This window comes from Engystomops pustulosus, chromosome 4 (assembly GCF_040894005.1).
Source record: "Engystomops pustulosus chromosome 4, aEngPut4.maternal, whole genome shotgun sequence".
Classification (NCBI taxonomy): Eukaryota; Metazoa; Chordata; class Amphibia; order Anura; family Leptodactylidae; genus Engystomops; species Engystomops pustulosus.
Window position 1 is genome coordinate 71,196,484 of NC_092414.1, and position 25,347 is coordinate 71,221,830.

Here is a 25,347-nt window from a genome sequence, read left to right on the forward strand (position 1 = left end):
GAAGCGGAAAGCTTCTCTTCTTTGTGGAATAATCAATCAATTCCATCTCGATTTCTCGCTACACCCTGAGTCAACTTTAGATGGCTCAATCATACGGGTTCTGGGAGACATAAACATGAAATGTACTGAAAGTCGACATAAAACATTAGTGCACTGCTTGTTTCAGGGCAGTTTTCAGTCCCCATTTTTCATGACCTAATACACTGTATGACAGAATGTCTGATACCCAAAACCTATAAATCTCTTGCAATGGGTCAGACGTCATTTTTATGAATAAATTCTCTCTGTAGTGTATTTAGACATTGATTTTATTATTATAATGATCAGGCAACAATAAGTAGCCAGCACTAAACACAATTATAGTGGGTTAGGTATTTTGTTAAATGTATAAAAGCAAAAACATTCTTGTGTTTGGCAAAAGCTTATCATCCTTTTTCCATTCATAACATATATGTCAGAAAAAATAGCTATTAACATATGTGTTTAGCAATCAACTATTGAATGTGTATGGCCAGCTTAAAGCCTTTTTCCCATAAAAGTGATGTATGACATATCATACATGACATAACATGATGTACTATGAATCCATTCTCTTAAATTAACCAGACTACATAACTTCTATATAGCGAATGGGAGTTTAGTAAAGACCATTGAAGACATAGTTTCACTTTTCCCAACATGGAAAACTTGCATATTCCTTATATAGGGACAGGTGTCAGGGGACTGTATCTTTATTACATTGAGGTTCCGTAGTCAAAATCGTGTACCAGCTTTCCCCGAATTAAGGACACCCGATTCACAGATGACCCCTAGTTACTGACAGATCTCTCTCCCTACTGTGACCTCTGGTGAAGCTCTCTGGATGCTTTACCTTAGTCCCAGACTGTAATGATCAACTGTAAGGTGTCTGTAATGAAGCTTTATTGATAATCCTTGTTCCCTTGACAGCACAATATTTTGAAAATCCAATCGTCACAAATTTGTCTTTGTCTGAGTTACAATTATAAAATATACCAGTTCCGACTTGCATACAAATTCAACTTAAGTACAAATGTAAACAACCTATGTTGTATGTTAACTGGGGTCTGCATGTACTGTTTATATGCCAAACATGATATCTGGTGGGAAAAGCATTTGCTTTATGCTGTATTTTTTTTTACAGTCAAGTAGTAAATCGGATACAAATTAATGAGAAACATGATCTTCATCATATCAATGTCACCGTTTCTCTTTTCAGATTGATGGGGAAAATGAGGCCTTGTTGGCGGCCCTCACACAGACACTCGATGATATACAGGAAGATGATATCAACTTGTCAGCCTTCATATCCTCTGGAGATGGGGACCTCTACCCCGCACTTGCCCTTTCGCCAAAACCCAGCCGCCCAGCTGAGTTCCCTAAGAGTCTAGAAACTGAAGATGAGCTGTCTATAGTAAGAACCACTTCCTACTGTTTAAAGTGGAAATGGATGAGGCCCTGAATAGCCGCCTGCATGGGTATGATAGGCACCAAAGGTCTGAATTTTTTCATTTAAGGCTTTAAAAATATACAAAACTCATCCATATGTTGTTTGTTTAATATGTACTTATTAGTATCCAAACCAGAGATGTTTCCTTTTAGCTGGCAAATCACAAACTGTCCACATATACTGGAACTGGACCGCTTCAAGTACCCTAGAGAGGCCTTATAATACTACCTGCTGGAATTTTTCCCTATGACATGATATTTAATCACAGGGAATATTGTCCCTTAAAATTACCTAATTTTTAAAATATTATTTCTAACTAGCAAAGTTTCCATTGTTCGTTACTTTTAAGATTTGCCATAAACATGTCTTAAAAACCATACAGGAACCAAACGGAGTTACACATTTGGTTTTTTTTTTCTATAACATTGTCATTTACCCATTTTATCATCACAGTTGTGTTTCCATTGGTAACATAAACTGCAACTTATGCATTAAATCAATAAAATTATTTTAGTTATTTTCACTATACAATACAAGTCCCTGGTATGAAGTGAATTTATAATTGTAAAGGACACATTATAAATGGCCATTTTAAAATAAACACATGGTTTAATATGATATATTTCTTAGATCAAAATTCTCCTGCTACATCACATTCTTTTATGTTTCTACTTCATTACTTTTTTAAAATCCAGGCGATGGATTTTCCATGTGTTCTTAACAAGAATGGCATTAGGAACTTGTACTCCGTAACTTTAATGTATAATTGAATTTTTATATTTTATTTGGTGATTTTTCTACTCTGCAGGGGTGTACCTATTTATTAGAGAGATAACTTTAAGGCCCTTTTACAAAATAACAATAATGAAAAGTTGTTTTTACCTCCTAGAAAATTAAAATTGTAAAGCTGATGGTGCATCCAACTTATTACACGGTTGAGCATGCTGGTGAAAAGGATCATTTATTAGCTCAAAAATGACATACCGGTATATGCTTAATGGGATCTGTTTTGCCCATTGTTCAGCATCTGTTTCAGCTCTATGATTATAAAACTGTAGGCAGGATTCAGCATAACAAATGTGGAATTATACATAAGAATATGTACTTCAATTTAGTCTTACTTTTAATTTTGCGCCCACTGTATGTTCCTGGTTGTTGTATAATAAATTAATTTATGACAATATTCGCTTTGCATTATAATATCATGAATGGAAAAAAATGACCTTGATCATGGTGGAGAACTTTATTCCCTGATAATATGTTACATGGAATTTCCTGTAATGGCCATTCTATTGCCCATTTACAGGATTTCTGGTAATCTGTAGAACACCTTACTTCCTTGTATGATGGAATAAGCAGGGGTTTGAATGAAAGTGTGACCATGTGCAAGGCGTGTGCTCGGCCACCACTTCACGTAAACTGTTCCTTAAAGCATTAGTGTTTTGAGGTGTATCCGGGAGCTCAGAACCTATTCTTTAATAGTGGGTGAGAGTCTCAGTAGTAGGGACTCCCAATAATTAAACACTACAGAGGATAGATGCCAATGGATAACTGCTTTAAAGGACATCTACCACCAGGATGAAGGATTGTAAACCAAGCACCCTTACATATTGTTGTGTGCCCCCTTTGGCAGGATATTTTTTTTAGCTCATTATACCCTCGTTTTTACTATAAAAAGGCTTTTAAAATTATGCAAATGAGCTGTTAATGGAGCCTGGAGCCCCACAGGCTTATTTGCATAGCTTCAAAGCATTTTTTTCTTAAAACAAAGGCATAGGAAGCTTAAAAAAGAGCAGATCCTGCCAGAGGGGGCACACACCTGCATGTAACACTGCTTGATTTACAATCCATGGTCCTGGTGGTAGATTTCTTTTAATACTCATGCAGTGCGCTACTAAGCTTCCACATGAATTTGTTGCAGCAAACTCCCTGCATGTGCCCACACACACAGAGCAGCTGAACTGGAACTCAGCATGACAGTTCAGTTCAGCTGCTCTGTGTACAGGCCGGTAAATCTTGCAGTCATACAGCTAGTTTGTTGGAACAAGCCTTCTCTTGTACAATCTACCTAACACTGTTGTTCATGTTAGCAAAAGTAGTTTTGGTCCCTGAAATGTTCTATTGTGGTCTATATGAATGCTAAATCTTGCCATGTTATCAGACTACTAGTAAATAGATGATGTCTCCACATGTGCTGTGCTCAGAGGAATCTGGGGAATGCTTATGTAATTGAAGCAATGCTAGTATTTTAGCCATGTATTTATAATATGTATTTAAGCTTTTCATATTTCAAATGTATGGTCTCTGATGTGTCTTCACTTAACCTCTTACAGCTTAAGAAGTTGCTTCTTACTCCAGCACAGACGCCTACAGGCTCTGATGCACACAATGAGAGCAGCTCTCGACATCAAGGAACCTCAAAGGTCCGTCTTCAGCGGCAATGTTTGAAGGTAAAGTCATCTTCTGTACATTCATGTTACTATTGGCAGTGTAATGGCAATGAGAAAATGTATTCAGGGTGGATCAGCAATATATTAGCATATACTTCTTTTGTGTATTCCCAATAGTAACATTCCAGTATTAGACTGGAACTACTACTAATTAAGTTTATTCTAAGGTTTGCTATGCCCTGCACAATTCAATAAATTTAGCTTCACAAGTTTAGTTACACTTTAACAATTAAGGTTGCTTTTTCTTACAGGTGGAGAGTCCAACAGAAAGACCTTCTAGCATTCCTCAAGCACAGGGCAGAAGTTGTAGTGAACTACACAGACATTTGGTATCAGCTACACGTGTCCCTAAACCTTCAGCTACAGATGAAAGCAATAATGAAGAAATTGATCCAAATGAAGAGGAGCACAGTGAAGAAGAGACTGGGAGCTCCTCATCAGTGAATGCTTTACAGGGTCAGGATCCACAGTTCACTTCTGAGACAGAAAGGCAAGCGGTGCTAGACCTCATCCGGTATATGCACACCTATTGCCTGCCACCCAAAAAACATCAGAGTGATGAGAAACACCAGCAATCCAACATTCTCTTAAGGAGAACTAAAAGCGATTCCACCCATACTTGTGGAAACAAAGTGAACATGGCAAATGCCAAAGGGAACTGTCTTGCTTTGAATATGCTTAAAAGGACAAGACAAATCCACTCTGGGTCCTCAATTCTGAAAGAACTTCTAGCTAGAGACGTATGTGAGGACGTCAGCAAGCCATACCGGCTGGCACAGCCAGTATATGCAACATTTTCTCATTTATCTTGTAGCCGATTGCCGCAAGATAAAATAGAAGGGGGATTGGGAAATGGGATCAAACCTGTGGAGAAAACTGAAAAGCCATATCTGGCTCTCAGGAAAGAGAGCCGATGTATGGGAGCAGTTTCTGGAAGCCCAGCATATACTGCTCAAGAGCAAGTGACCCATAAATCTGCTTCTAAACAGGAATGCTCTGTTTATGTGAGACGTTCAAGCAGACTAAACCCAGAGTTCTGGTTTAATGATGAAGCCTCCCCACAGACATGTATAGCACGGACAAACGCTGACAACCAGCTCCCAGCAGCACTCAACCTTTGTTTGACAGCAGAACCATTTGTTGATGAAGAGCAGGTTGCTGAAATAGAAGTTGGAGAGTCAAATGAAACAAATGGCCAAACAGAACTGGACAGAGCTCTACAGGACATCCTTGAGAGTAATGCCCCAGAAGCACACACTGACATTGCCAACCAACAGTACCAAGCCCTAGGTAAGACAGAACCTAAAAACCAAAGGTTTTGATTGACTGCAATAGCGACATGGTATGATTTGAGAGCCATGGTGAGGATTTTATTTGCTAATGTCATGTATTTTGGTAATCAATGCATCAAATGAAAACCGAGGGAGAATACCATCTTACCGTAACTATCCAGCCAGTCCTTCTACAGATGTAGGATATTCTAAAAGTGCACATAAGATTATACCATGGAGTATACCCGCACAGTATACCCTGCAGTAGAAGCATCTGCATTAGAGGCTTTGTTAGATGACTCCATGACAGATTCAGACAATCTGTGCGGGAAAGATTTTTCGTGTCTAGAAAATTGACACTGTCGTGGCACAAGACAGCTCAGATTATAAGTCAGTGGGACTGTTGTCATGGATCTGTCATGGGTCAAAATCTAAAGACCATAATGCACAAGTGAACTGGCCCACCAAATAGTGATTTACCACCCCTTGCATCTAAAGATTTTCTTAATTCAAAGTTACCAAAGGGAACCTAACACATGGAAAGTGCAGTCTAATCCACAGCAGCATATTACATAGCACCAGAAACTGAGCAGATTGATGTGTAGTTTTGCTGGAAACTATTTAGTATTACTTATCCTTTTATCCTTCTGCTCTTTCTATGAAATATTCCCAGATTTCCCTAGTGGAGCATCAATGGCTTTAGGTCTCCACATGTCTATAAGGCTGCCTTAATTGGCAAACTCTCCATGAGGAGAACTCTTACTTCCTGACCCTGCTCTTTCTATGCCGAGAATTCGAGAATGTGGTCCTATCTGTGATTATCTATCTATGCACATCGGTGGGAAGGATGTTAACTAATAAGACCACCTCCTAACATGGAAAGAGCAGTAGCAGTAGTGTTTCAGCTACTTCAAGAAGGCTGCAGTGAGCAGCTAAGACGTATGTTGCATCCCATGCAAGATTATTCTTTGCACCATTTTAAATGAATACATTTAGTTTCTCCTGTCTTCAGGTCAGACTAACATCTACAATTGAAAAAAGAATTTAAATATAATAATATCATACGTGTCTGACAAATCAGGGGATTACATAAGATAGCATTTGGTGCTTTAGGCCTCCTATGATTTCTAGAACACCTCTTTAAATCAGCTAAATCTATTTGGCACCGTACAGATAATTGTTGCTGGAAATCCTGAGACAACCAATTTATCAATGGTCCTTATAAATAGGTGGCCGGGTGCTCAGAATGTTGTCCGAAATCTCTTGAGTAGTACCGAGTGAACTGTTAGCTCTTTCAACATAGTGATGTTATATGCTCCTACTTCACCATAGGTAATGAGTGGATCTGCCTTCAAAAGGGCTTTTATAGCCACTTCATATATTTGGAGGATCTTCAGTAAATGATCATTTTGACCATAAAGCTCTACCAGATTCATGTAATGTGATGTGACCAGTAAACATGAAAAAATCAGTTTTGTTATCAGATTTGAGGTATTGGAAAGGATATGATGATAATACAGTGAGCCATGTTATGGTAGACATAAGGTTTTCTGAAGCAGAAGGCAGTGTGTTTCCAGCATACACATCTTCTAATAATCCCTGGTATAGTGCAGGTAATTGGGATTTCAGCATTCTAGTCAGACCAGGATTAGATCACAAATGCGCCTGTTAGTTTACTGTAAGCTGTAGCGCCACACAGTGGGCATAGTCAGTATTGCAAGGAATGGAGTTTGTCCTATTTCAATACAATAATAATTTACTTTTATATTTTCAGATAATACCAGATGCTCCCCATTATCCCTGACTGAAAGGTAAGCACTTTTTATTTATTAACATAACACATACAATATTTTTCTTTAACTGATTTTTGTGTATATGTATGTGTGTGTATATATATATATATTATATTATATAGTAGCACAAGTAATTCTTCATTGGTTCATACTGCCACCTTGTGGGGGAGGATTGCTCCTTGTCAGTTTAAGTGCATTTAATATTATTATTTATTTTTATGTTTAAAACACTGTTTATATGGATTTGATACAAATGAAAGTGGTTCACATACGTAAATCGGATACCAAAATGATCACGTACGCCTCTCCCAAATGGTAACATCCAATTGTCACCCTATTTATACACAGGAATAACAGAAGAGCAGACCATCTTTTAATTCTAATAACTACATGATAACAAATGCTAATGGGGAATACTATTATTTTAATACCAACACATGTTGTTGTTTGTAAACCCTACAACTTTTTCATGATCCAATTCTTTAAGAACACACATGTTCATAAGTTTACAGCTTAAAAAACTAGTTTGGGTTAAAATAGTTGTAAAGGATAAAACTATTCCTTTTTTGTAAGTAATGCATTAGATAAATTAATTATTATTTCTCTGATATTTTGCAGCAGCTCTGCCTTTGAAAAGAGGACTTTTGAGCAAGGACTTACTGTTGAGTTGTGTGGGACTGCAGGTACTGGCTTTATTCTGTTATTTGTCTTTTTACATTTAATATGAATCGGTTATCAGTTTGTCCTTCCAGCTTGAGGTGTTTTTAGCATTAGCAAATAGATGCAATAATAAAATCACTCTTGCAGGGCAGCCCATTGAATTTGTGTGGCTGCCAAGTATGTGCCATGCCACTCCATTCAATTATATGGGATCGGCCTGAGATAGTCGAGCACTGTGCATCCGGGAGCATGCTCGGACTGGCGCCCCAACCATTAGTGTGAACGGGATCACAGGCATTGTAATCCCTTTCTCATGATCAGTGTAGACCCTCACCGATTCTGAAGTTCTCCCATATCCTATGGATTGGGGATCATTTACAAAAGTTGGCAAAAACCATTTATATTTATATGCCAGACAACCCCTTTAATAACTAGATTTTTCATGAACCATAGCTTGAATCTAATGTGTATAAAATGAATTTTTCTTTCCAAAGGCCTAACCCCACCGACTACTCCCCCATACAAGCCTGCAGAAGAAGACCTGTACAAACCTGAGATTCATGAGGAGTCTGAAAATAAAGCCATGTCTCTTAAAGAAGAAACCCCTGATGTATGTCTGTCTGGAAGTAGAAAGCTTACAAAGAAGCAGCCAGATAGGACTGAACTATTTGCACATTTGAGTCGAACAGAGCCCCTTCCAGCAAACTCTCCTCCATTGGGGATTAAAAGACCCTTTTCTCGCTCTTTTGGAGACCATGACTATTGCCAAGTTAAGAGATCAGATACTGTATTTCAGAGAAAAATCTTGAAGTCTCTGGTTCTACCAAACTATGGGGAAAAGAAAAAGAAGCAGCTTGAACCTACACTAACACAGAGGAAGGTCACGGGAAACAACAAGGCGTTAAAAGACCATGAGATCCGAGCCAGTCTCACTAAGCATTTTGGTTTTCCTGATAATACTCTTAAAGAAGAGGATGATGTTACATGTATTAACTCTGAGAATGACTCTGTTTTTGAGGACAGTGACAGTGACTACAGCTCACCAGATGAGGCCAGCCTGTCACCTCTTAGAACAAAGTCTTGTTCCAGAAGGAGTCCCCAAACCAAGCTACAGCACCATCTTCCAAGTCGGAGCACTTCTAGAATTCTAAGTTCCTCTGACAGCAAGAGGACTCACAGGTACAGTTTCTGAGTGTATAAGACAGGACATATCTAAAGTGTGTGCATCCTTCCTGACTTGCTTTGTACTTGTGTGGGAACCCTGATCTTCTGTACGCTTTCAATATTTTACGAGCATACCATTTTCTAACGGATATATTGAGATACCTTTTAGTGGAAGTAGCAGATTAAACAAATTCCAGGTGGCGTCAGTTCTCCATCGTCTGCTCCCCATAGAGACATATTTTTCGTGCGTACATTGCTTAGCTTGCTATAACCTTTCAGTCTGCCATATCGTAATGTTTTCTCGAGCTAAGGCTTCAGCTGGACGCCTTCTATCTGGTCACCGCAGATGAGCTGGCCCAGAGGTTTTCTGCAATACTATGATTTATGCCTTTAAATAATTCATTTCTGTGACATGTTTTTTTCTTTGCATAATCCACCTTCTGGCTTCTCTGTGGGTGCTGACAATAGAAAATGAATGTATGAATATATACATATAACATTACTGATTTTGATTCACATGTTTCTTGTATCTGTACTTCAGCAGATGTGAAAGCAATGAGCAGAGACAGACTGGAAACTTGAGCCAGAGGCAAATCCAGCGGCGGCAGAAGGCAATTGTAAGTACTGAAGCATTCTATACATTTCCTTCATCGAACAATCCCTTCAATGCATCAAAGCAAGACAAAAGGCGCGCACATTTTATCTAAAAATAGGCCAGTGCAGTACACCTACATAAAACGCATGGCCTCTGACTGTAGCTACTGTGAAAGGCATAGGTTTCCCTTGAGATAGACCAATGCCTTAAACCTTTTTACATTGCAGAGGTGTTGTATACAGGGTTAGGCCGTGGGAATTCAAACTTCTAGCTAAGCAAGGAAAATACTCGTAGGGTCAGTGAACCTTTCTGACACAGCGGCTTCTGATAAAAGTTGTATATTCGTTGGGTCACCCCAGCAGCAGAAAGGCCAAGTGTAACATATTATATGCACAGCCAGCAGTTCCTAAAATACATTACCGGTGCTGGAATTCTTTATATAATAGTTTTATAAAGAATGCACTACAATACTTGAAGGTTCACACACTTTCCTAATATGTGCAGTTCAGTCTTGTATAACAGCATCTACATATAGCAGTTGAACAACTTGCTTTATACCATGCAGATGTATGTATGTTCTGTGTGTTCCCTGTCATGCAACCCTCCAGAGCCATGTGCACAAATTCCCTTATATATCAGCTTTTTTCCCTATTGAGAGTTCAGTGAGCTGAAAGCCATTCCTAAAATTGGCACCAGCCAAAGGCAAGTGTCAGTGGAGATGAGAAGAAAATTGAACATGCCTTGTGTTCTCTTACGTCCTTTCTGATATTTGCCTATAAGTAGCTCCTGCGTGAGCTGTCAACACCATTACACATCCTCATTATAGCTCTCTGCATGTTTTTATTTTTTGCACGTACCTTAATTGTGACACTAGTCCTAGTGATCTACAAAATATTAATCTACTGAATACACATAGATATAACTATATGTCTGATACATGGAGTTGACGATCTACAAAAAATGTAGGTGTATGATTAATGGAGTTTATTTTGTTGATTTGATGGAGTGAATTTTGTCTTACCGTTATATCAATGAGCTGTTTAGGTGTGCGGTCCAGCCTGGTACTTTACAGTGCACAAAGCTTGTAGATTACAGGGGCATCAGACTCATTTCCCAGGGGGTCCTATCAGTCTCATTTGTTTAGTAGTTACCTTTCCATTACATCAGCCCTTTGAGGGCACCCACAAAGCTGAACATATGGTTAAATGACCTGAGACACTGCCATGGCAAGTGTGCCCCTACACAGTAGCCAATAGTCAGTGTTCCCCATAGAATTCAGCAGCCCACCTCCCCCTGCTGTGGAAAGAAAATAAAAACATTTGCCCACTTTTTCCCGTTCTCCCAAAGCTATAGCTGTCTTCTCCTTTACTCCTGTGAGCGTTGGCAGACATGATGTGATGACCTCATCATGTCTACCGGCTTCAGAGCTGGTTGTACGGCCGCCGCACACAGGATTAAAGAAGACTGCTGTCGCTTTGGAAGTGGGGAAAGGTAAATATCGGAGTACCATGTACTGACTAGCGCAAGTATTGATTCTATGGAATATAATGTATGGTGGTCTTATGTTTTTCATGGAAGACACATTCCATTGTGTGGCACCTGTTTCAAAGCTTCCCCCCTTCTCTGTCACAATCTATCCATAAACTTCTGTCAATAAAAGTTGAAGAAAATCAGAGCTGTAATAATCTACATAAGATAAATTTGGTATTTCTCCACTTACCCCCACCTCCCACTATAATCATTGTCAAATATCTGTAGTTTGCAGAATTTGAGATTAAACCTCCATAGAAGAATAATGCATAATGTTCTTACCCAACAGCCAAAAGCTCTGCAGCTACTGAAATTTAAATGGACCACAATGTCCTTCAAAATTACACCGCTACCAGCCAAATGTATTGGAAATTCAATAAAGGGAGACTAGTGCAACCTCTTCACATTGTTAATGCATGTTTCATAATTCAGCAGCTTTAAATAGGATTTGTCATTTTGATTTTGGGAAGTAAAGATCAGCTGATCATATGAAAAGCTTAAAATATCTACATTAATAGAAAATACATGAGGCTTCTACATAATAAGGCAGTAAATATTTGCACATTTAGAGTAATAATCAATTTGTTTGGTAAAATACAGCTTCTGTAGATGGATGATCTTACATTCTGATTATATTGTTATACAATGTAGTGGGTATTTCAAGGAATCATTGAGGTCCTCAGAAAATATCATTATGGGAAGAGTGGCAAGGATCTGATCCCTAGAAGCTGATGGCCCTTGTTCACAATGGGGCTTTACTAAGGGTCCCACGGCCGTTTTCCAACGTTTTCGGGGATTGTGCCGCTTGCACAGGGATTTAGAAGGGTATTTGTCGCATCAGCGCTGGCTTTCATGCGACAGAAATCAGTGGATGGGCCGTCGGACAATCCGACTGATTCGGACAGAGCGCAGGATTTAACTTTAAAATTGTGCCGCAAGCCATGTATGTACATGCACCGGGAAGAAGAAGGTAAACTCCAGGATATCGGGCGCACAATGTAAGTGAATCGCGGCAGAGTTCATTCTCGTCGGACACTCCGGATCGGGGAATGCGCAGGATCGGGTAAGTAAATGTGCCCCAATGTGTGGATATTGGACTACAACTTATACCCAATCAAATAACCTTTTCCTTAAAATAGGCCAATATTTGTCAGTCCCTTTTATAGTGCATCCAAAGGGGCATTTTATAACTCATTGCGGAGTTCTGCATGCTGAACAGATGAAAATGTATTGTGATATTCACTGTAAGAAAAGCTTCCATCATTCTGACTGTACAATTCTGTACTGTACAATGCCAACTTGAAGCAAAATAATTGCAGGTGCCATACCAAAGGCGGGATATAAGGATTTTGTTTATCTTTTTGGGCGTCTTGTAGCTTAGATTTACAGCAAATTTTGACTTGTCTATTTGTTCAGATCACACTACTTTCTTTCTGACTTTTGTTGTCTTCCTTGTTCAGGATGAAAGGCGTCTCATCTGCATCAAAAACCTCTCCAACAGCATTAGCGTCACTGAGTTGAAGAGGAGGTTTGAAGTTTTTGGGGAGATCACCGAATGTCTTGTGCTTTATAGAAGCAGGTACAAGCCTATTCCATAACTATGTGCGAAGGCGCAGTTTATAACCCGCCATACTGTATATATGTGCTTTGTTATTTGGAGCATTATTGGAGCATTATTAAGAGCATTAAGATATATTCCTCTTGTCTTGTATTGCAGGGGAGAGAAATACGGTTTAATTACGTATCGGTATCACGAGGATGCGGCATTGGCATTAAAGAAGGGCCCTTCCCTAAGAAAAAGGAATGAACCCTCATTTTACTTGAGCTATGCAGCGCTCAGGCATTTTTTTGGGACCAAATACACTGATCTAGGTAAATTTAATGTCCATGTAAGTTACATGTTTGTGGGAAAGCTATGCATGTGTAGACTATCGCATGATACCAATTTAGGTTTCACAAGCCTAAAACTCAAATTATTGAGTCAGAATACAACAATTAATGCCTCTATAGTAAGGCCTCACTATGATAAAGCTATTTTTAAAGTCACAGTAAAGGTTTTATATCTGGTCTTGTATGTACAAATGTACAAATTCTTGCCAAAATGATTTGTGTATAAATATCAAATGATTGTTTGGTTATTGGTGGCATGTATTATGTTGATATTCAAATGTTCCTTCATCTAAACGGAACAATACTGGGGGGTAAACGGACAATACTTATTCCAATAATCTCTGAATGTCGATGTAATCAATGCATGAAAATGAATTCTTGCATTGTATCTGGACATGAAAGATGAATGTATGCTTTGCATATATTTGTGGGAGAAATCTGCTGTGTAATGCAGGATCTGTTATCATGAAGCAGATTTTTTTAGCTCCACGCTTAAAGGGGTATTGCCATGAAGACAAGATTCTTAAATATACTCAGGATAACAAAATAACACATTCTCTCATAACAAATTTTATAATTCACTGTTATTAACAAAAATACAGAATTTAACAGATATAATTCCAATCTGTCTCTATCAGTCCTGGTGTATGCAATTTTGGTTGCCTCGTGAACCAACCATAAATCTTCTTCTGACTAGGATCGGGCAGGGAAGATTCTTATTATGAATGGCTTCTCTTGTCTGCACGCTGCAGTGTCTCTCTGCCTCCTGCTGCATTCCAAGACAAGCTCACACACAGACACTGACAGACGCTTCCTGACGGCAAGCAGCCGTGTAAGGAGACTTTTTAGTTTTTAGCTTTATTTAGCTGCAGATTTTACACACAAAAAGGAACCCCAAAACTTTTTCTGTTTCCAACTATTTAGCTAATGTTCTAGTTTGCTACATCATAGGAAAATACTGTGTGCTATAGACTGATTAGACATATTTGTGCGAGAATATAATGCAGAACACACCCTCATAGAAAATTATCAAGAGGAGAAGTGCGTATTTTACATGACCATGACAAGTTCAAATGCAGAAAAGTAATAGTTTATAAAGTAGTACGCCTGGAAAGTCTAGATGTACAATGCCATTTCCATTCACTAAAGGCAAGGAGCATCCTGAAAAAAATGAACAAAACCTTCGTTCACATTTGACAGACTTGTGAAAATGTTTTATTATCTGATCACCAGATTCAAATGCAGCAGAGCCATCTTCGGCTGGGATGAAGAACAAGTACGAGTCCATGGATTTTGACAGCTTGCTGAAAGAGGCACAGAGAAGTCTGCATCGATGACAGCCTTATTATGGAGGAGTACCTCAATACCTCAGTCAAGGCACTTCCAACATGTTTACGTTTTCGAAACAAAAGTGGAATACAGATCTAAAAGACTTTATCCTTTGAATTGATGTTTACATTGAACAAAGCTGCTTCTGTATGTGATCTTCCCATGGTGTTGCTGTCTCACTGCCACATTTGAGTATCCTTGCTTTTTTTTGGGTGCGTCTGTACACATAATGTACCTTCCTTTCCCCTCGTGGTTGCAGCTGTGTTCTTCATAACCTTTTTGTCTGTAGTGTGTAAAACCAATCATCACAAAAACCGTCTTTTGTGAATAGTCTGGACGACGAAACTACTTTTAAAAGAAAAATCTATATTCTTTAAAAAAGAAAAAAAAATTATTGTATTTATGGTTCACACGTACTGTATTTCCTATTGTCGTTGGCTTCATTTTGAACTATGCACTCTAGTGAGGTGTTTGCAAAAGATCCGATTTAATCCTTGTACATTACAAACCACTGGGCATGAACAGTAAGGCCGGAAGATCCGGGCATTGAAAACTATCTAGATCATAGGTGGGTATTTCATTTTCCCACAGGGCCACATGAGAAATTGTAATGGGTTTAGGGGGCCGTACTAATATACTTAACTCAGTTCTGCCCAATACCTGTATACTGTATTCAGTATATAACCTATGCCTGTATTACAAAAAAACAGTAAACATTACAATGAGTCAATGAAAATACGTAGGAGCTAATTGCATCATTATTTAATGATGGGGAGCTCAAATTTTTCAATGAGGTTAGGTGGGCCGGTCAGAGATAGAGGGCCGGATATGGCCTGTGGGCCATACAATGCCCAGGTCTGATCTAGATGATCTTGAAACTGATATTTGTAAGGACACTGGATCTCCACTTGGAGACCTTCTGCTTATTTAGTTGTGTCTTCAGTGCTTCTTTATTTTTCTTCTTCGGACTTTAACCTTCTTCCTTCTAGATTCAAAAGAAATAATTTTTGTGAAAGTCGCACAAATAGATTCAGCGTATCAGTGAATGAAACTAATGCGTGTTGATGTAATGTTCACATTCCTATAGCGCAGAAGATGATGCTGTTTCTATGTGGCCAGTCCTCTAGTTTTCACAATAGCCGATCAAAACGACTGTCATGCCTTCAGTATTTAACAAATCCAGTATTCCTCAGATCGGGTCCTGTGTCATTGCCCTGTACCCTGATCCCTGATATACATGTACAATTGATATTTTGTCCTGTCACATACAGTACGACTTATTCCCAAAGATTTTCGAGGAGATTATCCTCCTCCTCTCCTTATTGTATGCATTGAATTCACGATATCATGACGTGATCCTGACAGCAATACAAAGCTGGAATAATACCCGCCATATCCTGACCGAGACAATAACGTTTCGGGGTTAACATTTTAGCTTAGTATAAAAGCCATTCTTTCCAATTACACGGGAGTGTTGTAAATAGCGCCATCCACACTTGAGAACCGGGACTGCTGAAGCCGTTTTCTATATGTTTACCAGGGTAGCATAGAATGTAGGATTTAAGCCATTATGCGTAGTTTAGGAAACATAGCCTTACTTCAATAGTTACCGGTAGATATCTCCGGTTTTATTTTTTTATGTTTTGCCAAAGTTTCCAGCAGCTCCCGCAAACCCCAGGATTGAACTTACCTCTTTGGCAAACACCTTATTGTAGATCTGCCTTTATCTGTCATAGTATTCCCATACAATGATGTTTACATGTGATTGATATATAGTTTACTGTAGAAAACAATATAAATATATATAAATATCTATAGAAATATAAACAAATATGCTGTTGCCCTTAGGGTAAATCGTTCTGTCCTGTGCAGTGCCGCTAGTTTTGAGAACAGTATGTGGAATATTCTCTGATAGACGTCTACAGTTTACACAAAGCACATGTTGCATTGGGGAATCAATTGTGCAAGGGTTAAAGATCAATAATTCAGCTTTCTAGCAGGTGTTTGAGTGGCAGGTGGGTGACTCCTTACAGCCTGTACATGGGCGATGCATCTGCTGCTTTTAATGTCCGCTAGTGCTTCCTTTTGTTGAGCAGCTTTGTCTGGCTCTCACTCTGACAGAGGACAGGATGGCAGAATCTTTCATGACTATTCAGTCATAACTTGGTGTTTGAACTGTAAAAATAATGTATTTCCATGAGGCCTTTAGATATTATTTAACAAGCTTATTGTCCAGCACTTATGCAAAGCGTACACGCACAGGTAGTCTCATTGCGGGTCCACCAATATTATCTATATTTGATTTTCCTAGGTTCTTTACATGGTGTGCACTTAACACCTATGAATGTATTTCATGCTAGATTGTGGCCTGTGATATTGGAGGATTTTATAGTTACTATTGTGGTTTTACTATCCATTTACAGGACGTGCTGTTAGTCATTATATCTATATGGACTGTTGTTTCTTGAATTGGGTTGTGCTTGTACCTTTTTTTTTTTTTAACCAAAATTGAAATAAGGTATGCAAAATTCAGAAAGTAAAAATCTACCCACCTATTTGGTCATAAATAGAGTTACCCAGACCATCAGATCCTTGGTAGAGCTCATGTAACGCTGGATAAGGGGCCAAAATCTGATGCCTAAAATTATTTTTTAAATTAATTCTTTTGGAGAAAACTATATAAAAGTTTTAATTGATGGTCATTCATTGGCAGAGTATGTACCTGTTGTACTTACTGTCCAGTTTATGTTTGGACAAGAACAGAGACAAGTGATATCACGGGATCATGTGCAATGGCGTCTCTTGATGTGACCTGCTCAGCCAATAGAAGAAAGTAGTTTCATAAACGGCCCCATATGTATACCCAATCCCTGTATATAATATATATATATTATAATGGTAATGTGGACCTCCTCAGTTGCTGGATTCTTTGTCGGCAATGGGCCCCACAAAACAGTGCCTAACGGTAGATAAAGCAGAGGTGCAGCCTATTGTGTGCCATAACCAAAAACTTCAAAAAATACCAATAGAACTGCTCTGTAACCCATATTCAAGAATCAGTGCTGTCCATCTTTGGGACTTTAGCCCTTTTTTCTTTTGTTGACTACTGGTATTTATATTTGGAGTTCATATGGTCTCAGATATTACTTCAGAATTATCCAATAATTTTAAATATCATTCAATATGCAATGTACCCCAAAAAATGAAAGGTTAACGTAATGGTTAACCTTTAGAACAATAAGTAATATGCTAGATGTGTCAGTTGTAGAATGTCCATCATACGTATAGACAGCATGGAGACATGACACTACTATATGAAAGGACAGGCATATTATTATTTCAGGCCAATATTGTCCATGTATGGTCCTGTATCATGAATGAAATGGCACCCAAGGAAGCTATGTACCAATCTGAGCACATCTAAGCCAAAACAAGATGTTTTAGCTACTATTAAAGCACCTTGAAGCTCTAATATTAAAAAAATGGAGTATTTTAGAGTTAATCTTTTTGGATGTGTATATATATTTTTTAATCTTGTCCTTCATTAAAGCCACTAAATTATTATTACTTTGGGTAATGTATTAGTCATCCTAATTCTTATATATTTAAATGCATATTTGATGTGAATCTGAGAATTCTACAAAATTTGAGGAAGAGCAAAATAGCTGCTCCTTGTCACCTAAACCTACGAGTCGGGAAAATGGGAATAGTTAGTATGACTGAGCCAAGATTGGTTTCTATTTGTGGCCTGCCAGCAATACTATTTCCTGGGGAGTTTTCTCCAAAAAAATAAATTAAATAAATACATTGTGTTTTTAAAATGGACTATAATGTCTATTGATGCCCAATGGGGACAGTTCAGTTTATTCTGATTTTTTTTTATCGTGTCCATTGTTTTGATGTGGTGTTGGTGTTGTCATAATTCTGTACAAAATGCAATTATTTTTTTATTTTATTTCTCATTGTGTACAGTTTTTTTTTACATTAGTGTGTAAGACTTTGCCTTGTTTGTTATTCACCATCAATCCTAAGCAATAGCATAGAAGAGCAATCCGTCCGTTTTCTGCCGAACTCCACCCTCATTGACGTTAGCATGACCCTGCATTTCCATTTTGGAGTCACCTTGCATAGCTTTCCAGCCACAGCTGTCTATTGGACCATGTTAGGAATATTGCTGGTTTGGTGCTTTACGTTAGGTAGCCATGCTCCTGAGCTTTTAATCTAGAATGTAATAATCTAGATGTGGGTGCATGGGGCATTTCTACTAATAACATAAAGATGATGGATATTTTGTATATAATGTGTTTCGCTAGGAAGGTGTATGGATTTTCTGCCGCACCATATCGGCTGTGTTATTTATAATTACAGGATAAATCTATTTTTTTTAAAGAACACTGCTAATTATTGAATCAATGGTTAATATGTATGAATGATTTGTTTGTTGTATTATTTGTGGTAGAGGGTTTTTTCTTTTTATATTTCACTTTTCAAATTTTGTTGTATCTTTATTTATGTACCATACACTTACCTTCAGATGGTATACACTGCTATGCCATTTCCCTCTTTTTTATTTTATTTTTTTTGTGTTGATTTAACTGTCTACCTTATAAAAAGAGAATGTTTTATTGTATTTTTACATTGTCAGATCCTATAGTTTCGTAGATAATAATTTAACCAAAATCGCTCAGTGTATTATCCAGTGAGTATAAAATATATTTTAAATTGTGTAAATACTTTCTGGACTGGCTTATTTTACTCAAATTCTATTCCTCTGGATAAGGAGTTTCTTGTTTACATTACAAAATAAACTGTAGAATCTCTACATTCATGTACTGTAAATAGCAATTGTGTTCAGCCTATGAATAAAACAAAACCGTGAATGGTAAAAGTTTAACCACTAAACCTGTGTTTTCGGAGTGATTTGTTTGCTTTGTTTCAAGGAATACTATATAAACCAGTGATAATGTCTTAGAAATAATACATCCTAGAAAATTATCACAAGCAGTCAAGTCCTCAAAGTCGCCAACTAACCATATATACTCGAGTACAAAAAAATGTGCTGAAAAACCGTAACTCGGCTTATGAGTCAAGGAAAAAAACAAAAAGTGAACTCGCCTTCTGACGCTCCCCGGCATCCATTGTGGCTCCGACATCGGGTCCTGGTTCGTCACAGTCTTCGTGACGTCAGCTGCATCGGCACACACTATGATGTCAGCTTGCGGCTGACGTCATTGTTCCTGCGACTGGCAGGCTATATACTAGGGGGGCTGTGACCAATGCATTTCCCACCCTCGGCTTATGCTCGAGTCAGAAGGTTGTTCCAGTTTGTGTCAAAATTAGGGGTCTCTGCTTATACTCGGGTCGGCTTATACTCGAGTATATACGGTAATTTATTTGCCATTTTAAAATTTTGAACTCTTATAATTTTTGAACAAATAGTTCTTTTGTATCTGTAAGATGGTAGAAGGCTTTTTTTTTATTAGCAATTTTTCCCATTTTTTAAAAACTATTTATCAGAAGACATACATTTTTACAAAAAAAAAACACAGAAGTGCTACAGATGTGGCATAAGCATAAAAAGTGTCAAAACAAGATATTTTGTTTGAGTCACACAGGAACCTTAAAGTGTAACCGTCATTTCAAAAAACTTTTGTAGGACAGGTAATTTTAAGCCCTTTTGCAATTGGCTTAGTTACCCCAATCTTGCTCCTTCCTATTGTATTCTGCAGATTTCCCCTAGATGGCAGTGACTGCTCAGATAGCTGTTACAATGGACATTCCGTCTTCATAAAGAAGACTACGGGCAGGAAACGCCCCCCTCTACCTGTACACAGCTGATCACCTCATGTGTCAATGCCCCAGCCCTAAGTCATGTGCAGGGAGAAGCCCTCACTAATGTAATAACCAAGCACCTTCATCTTCTCTCTCCTCAGCTTTCTCTACACTTGTGTATAACAAATAATCCACACAGACAGAAACTGCAGCCCCTCCCCCCCATCACCTCACACAAGGAAGTGGCAGGAGACAATCTCCAAGTCTTCATGCTGTCCTGTCATGTGCTGTGCTGGAGTGTTAGACAGACAGACCAGACCAGACAGACAGATAGGTCTGGTCTCATTGGTCAGCAGCATGCGCTTGTGATGAGGTGACAGGAGGCAGACTCCGCCCCTCCATCTTGCTGATTGTAGGTTTTTTGAGAGCTGGAAACCATGGTTGCTATGGGCCAAAAAAGATACTAAATGAGGACCAAGAGGCAAAATATTTTGAGGAATGATTCCCAGGGAGCAGAATTATGTATTTTATTTTTTTTTTGTTCAGAATGACGGTTACACTTTAAGGATGATACATTGGATGAGTGAAAAAGTTGTATTACCCAAAATACTGTAATAGCAGCCCGTTTAGTGAAATAAGTGCATATGTGGGCAAAGTTTTGCTCATATACCTATTTCGGCTTCATATGGTAATCTACACATTAGGTTATGCAAACAAGCAAATTATAAAAATAGACAATAGTAAATAACAAAAAAACATACCCATGGATCTCATACTATTCCAAAGAGCGAAAGGAAAAAATTGTGCTGCAGGAAGGTTGTCTCCAATTTTGTCCAAAGGGGACCAGATTTTAAGAAACTGGAAAGTGTTTTCATGTATAGATGCTGTCATATAATATAAAACAGAAAACGCACATAAATTGTCTCATTTAAGAAACTACACCCCTTACATTAATCAAAAAAGCTTTTTAAAAACTATATTAACCCTTCTTCGAAGTTAAATCAAGATGGAGAGGAGAGTACAGAGGAGAGAGGTATGGAGCTGGACAGTGAAGGGGTTAATTGTATGTGGTGTGCAAGTGATTTATGGTGTGGAGGGTCACTGTAGGCATCTGATCTCCTTTTCCTGTGAGGGAGAATGAGCAGATAGAACACCGATACTGGGATTTAAACCAGGGAAAGCCTGTTTTTTGCTGTGATTAGTCAGTCTGTACTAACTGACCAAACACAGCAATCGCTGTCTACCCCTCCCCTGAAATGTTGCTGAGAGCCTTGGCTCTCTGTGTGTTACCTGCTACTGCCCATTGGGGCCAGTTTACAGGCATCTATGAAGCGTGGATGGGGAGATTTGGGGGAGTATTCTGATTACTGGGTGTCCACCCTGCTGTATCCACACTACAACGATAGTGTAGCATCCATATTCCAGAGAGAGTGAGCATGGCCAGAATGTGGAACTCCATGTTCAGTTCTTCTCAACCTCCACTACCATTGGATATGGCACTCAGTACCAGGAGGCAGACTCACATGGTGAAAGACTATCTGTCCACAGGTATCTTAGTACTGAAGGGTCCTCCCGATTCAATCTCTGGGTGGGAGAAAAAGACCCGTAGCCAGAGCTTGCACATTATTCCTTCCAGATGCTGTTCGGCCTTGCGGCTAATTTGCTGTGTTCATCACTTCCAGTGGTGATCCAGGTAAGGGATCTACAGCCAACATGGACATACTCGCATTCATTAAAATGAGCCTGACATGGAACCTACGTCAGTTTGCTGAGCCAGCATCTAAATACGTCGGTAGCAATTGACAAATTCTGCAGTACTCAGAGCTGCTTTAATGGCAGTGAGAGGAATGGTTTGTGGTTTTCCCATTGCTAATTTTAACTGGAGGGGGGAGTGTCCAGCAAGAACAGAGGGGGAGACAATCTAAACGGCCTGTGAATCCGCAGCACAGAGGGGCTCTGGGAACCACCCCAGTAGTCCTTCAGACTCATTAGCATAATTTTAAAAGTTGATTTTAGAAACGAGAAGGCCATGGATAACAAATATAAGATGATTACCACAGTCACAGTGCCTGGATCTATGAGTAAATGTCGCTTTATTTTGATAAATTAGATTTCCTTTAATCTTCTATGTAAATAACTGGGTCTAAACACCCAGAACATCTTTAGCTGTATTAAAGGTATTTTTTATACATGCATTTTTTTACTATTATTTATTTGTTATAATTTTAAGTACTTTCCCTAACCCATTTTGGGCAGGGCATCTGCCCTGTTATTCCCACCATTTTTCAGCACTCAAGCCCTTACTACTCCCATTTTACAGCCATTTTTAAATATTAAAATTTGGATCTCTAAATTTATGTGATAACTAATTGCCTCTTTCATCCCTCCCGATGTCCCGCGCCGCTTTCTCTGTGGTTGGTGCCGCTGTTTGCCACACCCACATATCCCCATTCCCAGAACTGTATCAGTGGCCGCGTAGGTAAGTACAGCTTTGTTTTTTTAAGCAGCCCCCTCCCACCCACGTTGCTTTTGAAAAGTCTCGGAGATCTGTAATTGAACCAAGAAATTTATTGGGAAATTCGTGGTGAATTCTGAAGTGCATTTTAGGTTCATCCTAAAATTCCACTCACAAGCCAATTATTTATATATATTTATTTATTCAGAGTGTGCCCATGTGTCTTAGCCCTAAAATTGGATTACATACTAATCCATCGTTAAAACAAGGAAGTGTACCTATAGGTTCTGTTTAGGGGAAGCAGGATCCAAGATTGCATGAAACTGCCTCTTGGTTGATGTCATTTTAAGAGAGACACAATAGAAGAGGATGGCCAAGTTAAAGGAATAATCTAATGGCTGCAATGGGCTCTATATGGCATTTTTCCAGAAGACAAATAAAAAGTGCAAATAACAGAAAAAGTTGTGCCGGTTCACAAGGTCTTGTTGGGACTGCTTAAATGAGCTTTTCTTTGTTTTGCCTGGAATTTGGCTTCTACATTCATGATGTCTGTGGTATTTCAGTGAATTAACAATAAATGAAAATTACATTCTTACTTGTTGAAATTTATTAATTTTAAAACAATATTCCAGATTTCAATGTCTATTACAATCACACCATCTCAAGAAACTTTACAGGTATAGGTATATACAAAAGACTAGAGAGAAATGTGTAATATTTCCAGAACAGGTCCAAGACAAGATGGATCAACACTTGCATTGTGTTTAACTGGCAGTGACACTCCACTTCCCTGCTTCCCATCACTCTACTACTACTTTCAGTGGTCCTTGCTCCACTGCACTTGCTACATCTGTCCCGATCGTATAGGATCTCATGGGGGAAGTGGCTCAGCCGATCACAAAGTTAAATCACCGACCTGGCACAGGAAGTGCAGTGCAGCAGGGTCTGGAAGTAGCTGTAAGGGAGCAGAGAAAGAAGAAAGCAGTTTGGGTTTATTATGTTACAAGCCACTTACAGGGTCCCTTTAAGCATAATTTCAATTTACTGGAAAACTCATTTAATTCCTAACAATTTTGTACAAAAAGCTATTTACTGTTCCCCAGGCATTTAAATGATATAAGGCAGTGATGGCAAACCTTTTAGACACAGAGTGCCCAAACTACATCCAAAACCCACATATTTTTTGCAAAGTGCCGATGCGAAAATTTAAACAGTAACTTATTACTCTCTGCTGTGTCACATCTTTAAATTGTATAGGCTTCTGAGGACACCAATACAGTAGAAAGGAGAAAAAGCTTTGGTTATCATTGTAGCTTCCTTCTAGGGTCTTGGGCTGCCTGGGAGTAAGGCCTTGAGTCCTGTCTGGCGAACCCTGCGGTGGGTTGATGTCGCAGGTGCCCATAGAGAGGGCTCAGAGTGCCACTGATATAAGGTTATTGGCATTGACATTTTTGCAGGTATATGCTCCCTTTGATCCCTGCAAAAATTGTGTATTACAGGGACTTCAATTGCTCATAGAATGCTAGTGGTCCGCTAAAAAACAGATCCCACACAGGATACAAATGGGGCATGAGAAGCACAGTCATGTGAATATGACCGAAGGCCATAGATTCAGGTCTTGAGTTGCATGTTGGGTGGAGAATCTGGGAGCTGGGTAATCGCAAATCCGGTCTGGAATAGGACCTGCTCTATCCTTTGTGTGTGCGGCTGTGTGGCTCAGACACGGTGCAGTGAGACACGGTGCTCACTGAATCGTGCCCATCCATAATGCACCTCTATAGCATCATTTTTTTTTGGGCATGGGAGCCTAAAACTGAAAGGTTACATTCAATTCCACTGGGCTGCCTTCAGCTTATAGTAGATCTGCTATAGACAATACAAGAAGCCAAATATATCTTACCATGTTTCTGTAATAAAATTTAACTTGTTCTACATCTGAGTGATTGCTTGTCATAATATAAAGCTTAGCCCAAAAAATTTTTTTTAATAAAACTTTGAACTGCCCACTTATTTCATTAAAGGGAACCTCTCACAGGTGGGGGTCCAGTTTCTGTAGCCCTTTCACTTTCTGCCCCAAACTAAGCTTTCTGTTGCTGAAAAAACTCTAAAAATTACAGAATGTCGCATGGAAATTTGCCTTAGAGAAACAGTCCCAAACTAATTCATTGAAAATTGCATGATGCAGAGCCTGAAGAGAGGAGGATGACTTATTTTTATTGTATTCCTATAACCTTGGTAGAACCTAGAGTCATGCTCCTCCATTCAGGAGGACAAGTCAATGAACCAGCTTTGACCGAGGTGTGTCCTTCAACTTGTATCAGGGGTTTAGCATCCTTGAGGTGTGATTGACACTGACGTTAACGTGATATAACTTTATGTTCCAATGGCTCCCATTTCTCATTCGCCAATAATACTTCCAGAAAGGTCTTTAAGCTCCAGGGATCCCTACAACTAAGCTTCTATTTTTAAGTGTAATATATATTTTACTGGGATTTTATAATTTTAACACACTTTCAAGTATAATGTTTTGTATAAATCTCCTAAATTTAGGTAAAACGATCCTAGTGGATTGAAAAAAAATACCAGTCTTTAAGGCTCTGAGGAGGGCTTTTATCAATGTCCATAGACAATGAAACATATTGTAATTGGCTAGTCAAAAATCGCCAACGCGTTTCGAGGGAGTCCCCCCTTAGTCATGGCTTTTATCAATGTGTTCTCTTAACTTTGTGACTTTTTTGGTGCATTTGCAGCAAGTATTAGTCGTGCAAGAATTTTTCACCGTTGCGACTGATATATCTTTAAATTCAGATGTGAACGTATAAAAAAGTTGCCATTTTGGCGCAAATAAACTCCAGTCCTGAGCAGGAGTATACAAATGTTTAGAAGAGCCTGATATATCACTCTCTAAGATAAATGAAACAAGTTCAGAACCCAGAAAAAGCAAAAAAATACACACACAATTGTCCTGAC

The 25,347-nt window shown here is 38.8% G+C and overlaps 1 protein-coding gene across 3 annotated transcripts in view; it reads left to right on the top strand.

Annotated features, from left to right (window-relative positions):
* PPARGC1B (PPARG coactivator 1 beta) overlaps positions 1 to 19,052 on the top strand; it is a 56,730-nt gene extending 37,678 nt beyond the window's left edge. The window contains exons 3-12 of one of the 3 annotated variants that reach the window (XM_072146207.1): positions 1,238 to 1,432; positions 3,802 to 3,918; positions 4,170 to 5,208; positions 6,964 to 7,000; positions 7,601 to 7,665; positions 8,137 to 8,821; positions 9,348 to 9,423; positions 12,392 to 12,510; positions 12,649 to 12,803; positions 14,055 to 19,052. In XM_072146207.1, the coding sequence (XP_072002308.1) occupies positions 1,238 to 1,432; positions 3,802 to 3,918; positions 4,170 to 5,208; positions 6,964 to 7,000; positions 7,601 to 7,665; positions 8,137 to 8,821; positions 9,348 to 9,423; positions 12,392 to 12,510; positions 12,649 to 12,803; positions 14,055 to 14,158 (2,592 nt within the window). In that variant the 3' untranslated portion in view covers positions 14,159 to 19,052. The remainder of the gene's footprint in view (positions 1 to 1,237; positions 1,433 to 3,801; positions 3,919 to 4,169; positions 5,209 to 6,963; positions 7,001 to 7,600; positions 7,666 to 8,136; positions 8,822 to 9,347; positions 9,424 to 12,391; positions 12,511 to 12,648; positions 12,804 to 14,054) is intronic. The other 2 variants (XM_072146208.1, XM_072146210.1) reach the window with 2 other exon arrangements.
* Positions 19,053 to 25,347: the final 6,295 nt, after the last annotated feature.